The 7,166-nt window shown below is 31.9% G+C and overlaps 1 protein-coding gene across 1 annotated transcript; it reads right to left on the reverse strand.

Moving 5' to 3' along the window:
• Positions 1 to 3,891: 3,891 nt before the first annotated feature.
• Positions 3,892 to 4,657, reverse strand: LOC126705032 (blue copper protein 1b-like). Its single transcript, XM_050403993.1, has 2 exons — positions 4,450 to 4,657; positions 3,892 to 4,148 (listed from the first exon to the last, which is right to left on the reverse strand). The coding sequence occupies exons 1-2, from the start codon at positions 4,655 to 4,657 to the stop codon at positions 3,892 to 3,894; spliced, it is 465 nt and encodes a 154-aa protein (XP_050259950.1).
• Positions 4,658 to 7,166: the final 2,509 nt, after the last annotated feature.

Genomic DNA, 7,166 nt, shown 5'->3' on the forward strand with positions numbered 1-7,166 from the left:
AGTCACATATCACCTCACATGTATCTCAAGCTTTTGCTAGTTGCACACACTACACAAGTTACTCTTTGCTAAACTTAGTACATGTTATTGTGTGTGATCTTGTTGTGGCCATCCAAAATTAAATGTTCCTTGATTTTGATACAAAAATTCTTTAATGTTTGAGTTTTGGAGACAAATTGGTTAAAAAACTTGTTTTTGGAAGATCTGGGTTGAATTCAAGTGTGTTTGAAAAACTTTTAATTCATACTCAAGCATTTCATTCATGAATTATTGTGCTTTGAGGAGTTTCTGCATTAAATTGCTCTGTTTTTCAAAAATTTGATTTTTCTAGATTTTCGATCGATCGAAATTGCGATAAAATTTTTTTGGTTTGAATCTGCCTGACTCGATTGGCATTCAATCAATGCTCGATCAATCGAAACTGAAAAATTTCAGTTTTTAAGTATTTGACCAAATTGTTTGTCATGCATCATTTATGTTTAGGATTCACATGCATTGCATTGATTTTTTATATCTATCTTGCAGTCATATCTCTCATTGTTTTCACACATAACATGCATACACTTTGCTAAATTGGGTACTCAACTTGATTTAAAAATTGATTGATTAATTTTGTGAGCTATGTACTTTTTAATATATGCTATTTTTATGTGTGAACTGTAGAAAATATTTTCTCCTAAGAGATATGATGGATAATCAATGTGCAAATATTTTCTCTACTCATGCAACTATTTATGGGTCACATAATGTCAAGTTTGCATTTATTGAAAGAGAGAATATTTTTCTTTATGTTTATCCTCAACTTAATTTTTTTTTAAGATTAGGTTTGTGTGTTTTTCTTTTCCCCACCTCCTAAATTTTCCTCTAAACTGTTTTTCCCAAAACTTGTTTTGTTTTTTTTTCCTATTTTTATAGGGGGAGAAGTTTGTTCTTAACCTTTGCTCTTCATAGGGGGAGTTGTCTCTATTTTCTATAGAGTTGAATTGTTTTGTGTTCTTTTAATTCTCTATTTTCTCTTGACTTTTGTTGTGTATGTTGTCTGTTTACTCTTTGTATGAGTTGTCTTTGTCAATACATGACAAAAAGAGGGAGATTTAGATGAAATGTGGGAATACGTGGGAATCCTGTTTGTTTTGTTTAGGGGGAGATAAAATTGTTTCTCAAAGGGGGAGAATATAAATTTTTTTTGATGTATCTAACTTAGGTGGAGAGTTAGTTTACTTTTGTTTTTATTTGTGTTTCATATTATTGTTTATATGTCTTTCTTTCCACACATGCAGTGATGTGTTTGTTGAGTGTTTCAGGAAAGACAGGTACATTCTGATCAAGACCTTCTACCTCTTATTGGCAACTTCTTGGTTAGGAAGTGTTAGATTGGGATTTGTGAAGTAATTGGGCATTTTATTGTATTGGGTTGTTCTTGTATTTGAGCATTTCATTTTGTATGAAAGTTTTGTCACGAATTGCCAAAGGAGGAGATTGTTAGGTTCTAAAAGTTTAGAACAATTGGCAAATCGTGAACACAAACTTGTCTAGATATAGATCTTTGAGTCTATAGGTATTGTTAGACAATGCTCAAGGTGATTCAAGTCAAGATTCAAGAACATACAAGCTGTAGGAAGAAGATTTCATAATCTGTCTGGTTCGATCGATCGAAAGAGAGGCTTGATCAATTGAAAGTCGTATCTGCAGAATTTTAATTAAGCCCAAACAACAGTTCAAGCCTATTAAGGATTAGGGTTTCAGATCTATTTCTCCTAGTATATAAAGGAAACCCTAAGCACGTTTTTAGAAGGCTTTTTAGAGGGAGAAGAGAGTGCCTCTTTTATATTTAGGGTTTTGTTCCTAAAAAGCTCTCTCATATCTTCTACCGGTGTTATTACTTGAAGAATCTCAAGATCTGATATTGTAGAAGTTGCTGCCTTCTCTGGTCATCAAAGGTGCTGATGATCTAAACCTTCAAGGGTGGTCTTAGAGTCACAAACAGGAGAGTTTGTGTTGCTAAACCTTTGAGTGGGATCTCAAAGTCACAAACGAGGGTGTTTGTGTTTTGCAAAGGCCAAAGAAAGGAGTCCGTGGTCTCGGAGCTTGCACGTAGTCGTGTTTGTAAGTTTCTACTGGTGGGTAGCAATAGGATGTTAGGGGTCTAAGTCACTATTGTAAAACTTCGATTCTTTCTAGTGGATTTGCTTTTTACCTTGAGGATAGCTAGGTTAAATCCTCCCCAGGTTTTTTACCGGTTTGGTTTTCCTGGGTTATCATATCGTTGTGCTTTTTTTTTTTTTAAATTTTCCGTTGCTATACATTGATATGATATATTCGTGTTAACCTAGTTTTGTTAATTTGACTAAGTAATCACTTGACTAATTACCTAGGTTAATTTGATTGTAGTTTTAAGGGTTCTAAAAAATATTAATAGAGACTACGACACTTTATATTTTTCTAATTAAAAAAAAAAAAAAAAAACAAGAGTAAGTGGTTAATATAATATAATTAGGTACAAACCTACCAACTTCAACTTGTAGGGCCAAGTGATATCCTTATGTGGAGGTAATGTGCAAAACAGCAATACAAAAGAATTGTATATAGTTAGTTAGGCAACGTTTGAAACAATAAGGGAAAGTAGCATCTCGAGTTTTAGAAACTCGAGATCCATATAACAAAAAGGCCCCATAGATCTCGAGTCTTTAAGACTTGAGTTTCATGCGAAAAAAATTTCATCTATAGTGGCGTTTTTAAGCCTTTCAGTGACGTTTTAAAGCCCTATAGCGGCGTTTTCCTGGAAATTTTTTTTCTTAAGTACAGATTTATGGAGTCCTATAGTGGCGTTTTTAAGCCCTATAGTGACGTTTTATAGACCTATAGCGGCGTTTTTATTCAATTTATGGAAATCGAGCCTTTAAAACTCGATTTTCAGCTTAATTTTTTTCCACTTTAAACTAATCCACATACAAATCGAGACTTAAAAACTCGATTTTTATCTTGGAACTCGAGTTTTAGACACTCAAGATGCTAGTTTTCAATATTGTTTTGAAACGTGACAATTAACTAAAATTTTTAATATTTATTGTTATTTAGAAAAAAAATTCTCCTTATGTGTATATTAACTTCTTTTATTTTTATGTTGGGAAGAATGTGTTATATGAACTCTTTAATTAAAATCTCACCATGATGTTATCTGCCCAACTGCCGTACCATCTAACTCCAATTATGGAGTATAGGATGGACAATATGTCTTCTTGCATTTTATTTTTTTCTTCACATGCATTTTTGAAATACAAAATATAATAATTATATGGTGAATAGACATTTAATAGGGTTATGATTATAAGTGACATAATCTATCTTTTATTTGGGAAAAACAATTATGTGATAGTATTTTGCTGGATGATGCAAATGTCATTACTTAAAAGTTACACTCTATCTTTCTAAAAATTAATATTTACTTCAAATGTCTAAACCAAACATGATCCTTTGGTCAAATGTCATTAACCCTTTCAACTGTAAAAGACTCCGATACTTTCAATATAAAATGGTGAATATTACTATAAAACAAGCAGGGATGCAAAATGGCATCTCTGTGGAACATCAATATGACAACTAGTACATTTATTCTCTATCGTCTTAATTATTCAGAACTCATAACATATATTGTTTGTAACCGTAAGGACGGGGAATGAAAATACATAAATTATAGCAAATCATCTGATTTAGAATGTGACTCATAAACTGTAAAATGAGAAATCAATCCCTTACTATTAGTTCAAAATTACAAATGGTCTTTTACTTAATAAAAAAGAAGAGGACGAAAACACTCATTATTTGCTACAACACAACAAAACGTAAAAAGAGAGTGTAGCAAATAAAGTTTCCCATGGCGCACATGTTGTATTAGTTATGGCTCGGGTCTATTGGCGTCACAGAAAACTTCATTGTTCCATTCAGGCAATGAATGCCATCGTGCTCACCGCAAGCAAAGTAGTGAGGCTGCGACTCTTTCAGCACAAACTCAAAGCCGTTCCCAGCTCCTTGTTTTGTATTTCCCTGCATCTTGGCATTTTTCAAGTCACATTTAATGAAGCTCTCCTGGTTTGGTAGCAAGTAAACACTGTGAGGAATTGTTTTTGGAGTTGGATCATATTTGAAAACTGCAATCAACATCATATGAATAGTTATTTTTCATGCATATTTGCATTCAGCAAAACAAAACAAAAAATGCACATATTTTTCATGTTCCATAAGGATCAAAATTGATAACCTACAAATAAATAAATTGAAAAAAAAATTCGAAGTTAGAATTGACTATATATTTTGATATCATATTGAACTTTATAACTTGTCATTAAAACACAAGCGGTTTAAAAATATGATTTTGGCCAATATATTTTACAACCTGAACTATGCATGGCAATATGTAACAAGTAGCAATAGCAAAGTAATTAAGCTCACCTAGAGTGTCATTTAAGATGAAAGGGCCATGTTTGGTTGCCCATTCGGTGTAGTTAAAGCCATAATTCCAGTGGTACGAGTCACCCACGATGAACTTCATGGGAGTTGGTGTCTTAATGGAATTCTCAAATGGCCTGGCTATGCTAACTGCCATTGTGGAAGCAATCAACAGCACTAGCATGAGCCCTTGCGTAATTGTGAAACCCATGGTATGATTTGCAACTTGTGAAAGATAATAGAGAGTGAAATAATTAAGAGGATGCACACAAAGAAAGAGCTAGTGAAATAAGATGTTTGCAATGATATAGATAGCATGATTTAAATGGGTATTTATAACGGGATAGATGGAGAGAGAGAGAGAGAGAGAGGGGTGTATAATGAGTTGGCTAATTACTAAAAACGGAACTTTTTTGTTATAGAGCTTTTACATTGTATTTTCCATCTCTTGACTACAAAATTTTGAAAGGGATGAGTTGTATTTTATAAAAAATGAGTCAATTTTCAAAAATTATTTTCTATAAATATCTCATTTTCCTATGTTTTGTAGCAACATTAATTGACTGGAAAAAAAAAATCTCCTAATTTCCCTTAATTAGCTTGCTATAAGATTGAGTTGTTTTCAAAAATAAAAAAATAAAAATCCTAGAAACCACTCTCGAAGAATAAGCAATATTTTTTTAGTTGACCAAAGAAAAACACCAAGCACAAGGTTTTCCATTGAAACAAATGGAACATTCTTCTCCTCCTTTTTTTTATTTATTTTTTTTTATAATAAAAATATTTTTCTATAGTTGTTTTAACACATTGATAGTTTGATACATGATTATGTCCTTAAAGGAAAATGTTCTTGAGCACTCATTGATATACACTATGTACATGCAACATCTATAAGTTCACACTAGATATCCACATTTCTTAACATTTTCTATGTTTAAAATGTGAAAAGTACAATGGAGACAATGTACAAAAAAAGAAGTATGTGAGAATCACTATCCCGTCCTTCAATTCCCCAACCCCTAAAAAAGGGCAAGTACCATATCGATCAAGAGATTTACAAGCAAATTAAGTAGCATCTTCAATGACATTACTTATGCAATAACCAAGTTTATTTAGGCAAATCCCTAAAGGGTGTATAGCAGTATAATAAAGTGTCATTAGACTTCTTAACAATATGAAAGTACTCTCTCAAATGTCAAAACTAAGAATTTGGAAAGGGAGCTCCAATATTGGGTTGGTAGAGATAGAGCAGAAATTTTCCCTCAACCAAAAAGGAGTCAACAACTAGTATGATCTTTTTTTTCTTATTTCGACCTCTGTATGCTGGGAATCAAGACAGAAATGCACTTTGAACTGAAAGATATTGATTGAAATAGAAAAAAAAAGCTATAAAAAATTAAAAAGTGAAATATATTGATATCATATTCAGCGTGTTGTTGGTGGAGAAGGATATAATTCAACCGGGTGATGTGATGATGACGGTTAAATTGCTCAATATATAAGACATCATCCCTCTAGAAATATTCATCCTGCTTTGATTCTATGTTAGAAATACTGAATGAATAGTATTGTATTTTACAGTAATAAAATATAAAATATACATGAGTGCCTTTATATAAGAGGCATAGTGTCCAGTACATATCATAGTGTGCAGTACAAGTATGTGTGCTATATAAGTAAATAAGGTGAGCCTGAAGCCTATAGTGTGTAGTACAAGTATGTGTGCTATACAAATAAAAAAGGTGCGCCTAAAGCCCACAGTCTAATACACGTTAACACATTTTATTCTCTCTTATTAAGTATATATTATCCAAGAAAACATGACAAAGAAGGTTAGATTTAGTGATTTTTTTTTACTAAAACTTCCAATATATGTATAGTCTTCTATTTTAAAATACAGGTCTAACAGTAATATTATCATAAAATGATTTCATTCATTTTCTTCTATATTACTCCAAAACAGGATTACTTACCTTCCATTTCTTTCCATTAATTTATTTAATTTAAAATGTTCAAGCAAGAATACTTAATTTAAATCCATTCATCTCCGTTGCTTAAATACATTTCATTCATTTCTGATCATTCCATTCCATTTCTTTATAAACTCCCAAACGGAGGCTTAATGAGCTTTCCCATCATACATGAATACATGCACCTTTGACTTTGCTTCATGCGAACATATCTCAACTCTCCTTCTCCTGCATCTCATCTCTCTCAATCTTTGGTTCTTTCGGACACGTATTTCATGCAGAAATGCAATAGGAAATAGGCCTTTTGTAGCTGCCAAAATCACTGCAAAAAGTAAAAATAAAAGCTGCAAGATTTGTGTTATGGTTCGTATTTGTTATAAAGGTTTTGTTTTTGTGACCTCTATAATAGATTTATTTATTATTTTTTTTTTTTGGCAGTATCTTTTTTGGGTTGCAACCATGGGAAACCCTTGCAATAGAAAGCAAATTCATAATCTAAAATTAAATAAGAACCTTTTAATTTCAATAAAGAAGTAGATAAACCTCCTTAGGTAGAAATTTGGATAATTCTTGATTACCTTTACAAGTTGAAACAACAGGTTATTATGCAGCGTTGTCATGTAGAAGTAGAATTTGTAACACATAAACTTTCAAAAAAAAAAAAAAGTATAAGTTCAACTAGAACACAAGACTATCATGGAAAAAGATAGAGCAAATATCTCAAAAGAAATTTTTTATTAATAACAATTT

The sequence above is a fragment of the Quercus robur genome, chromosome 11 (assembly GCF_932294415.1).
Source record: "Quercus robur chromosome 11, dhQueRobu3.1, whole genome shotgun sequence".
Lineage (NCBI taxonomy): Eukaryota > Viridiplantae > Streptophyta > Magnoliopsida > Fagales > Fagaceae > Quercus > Quercus robur.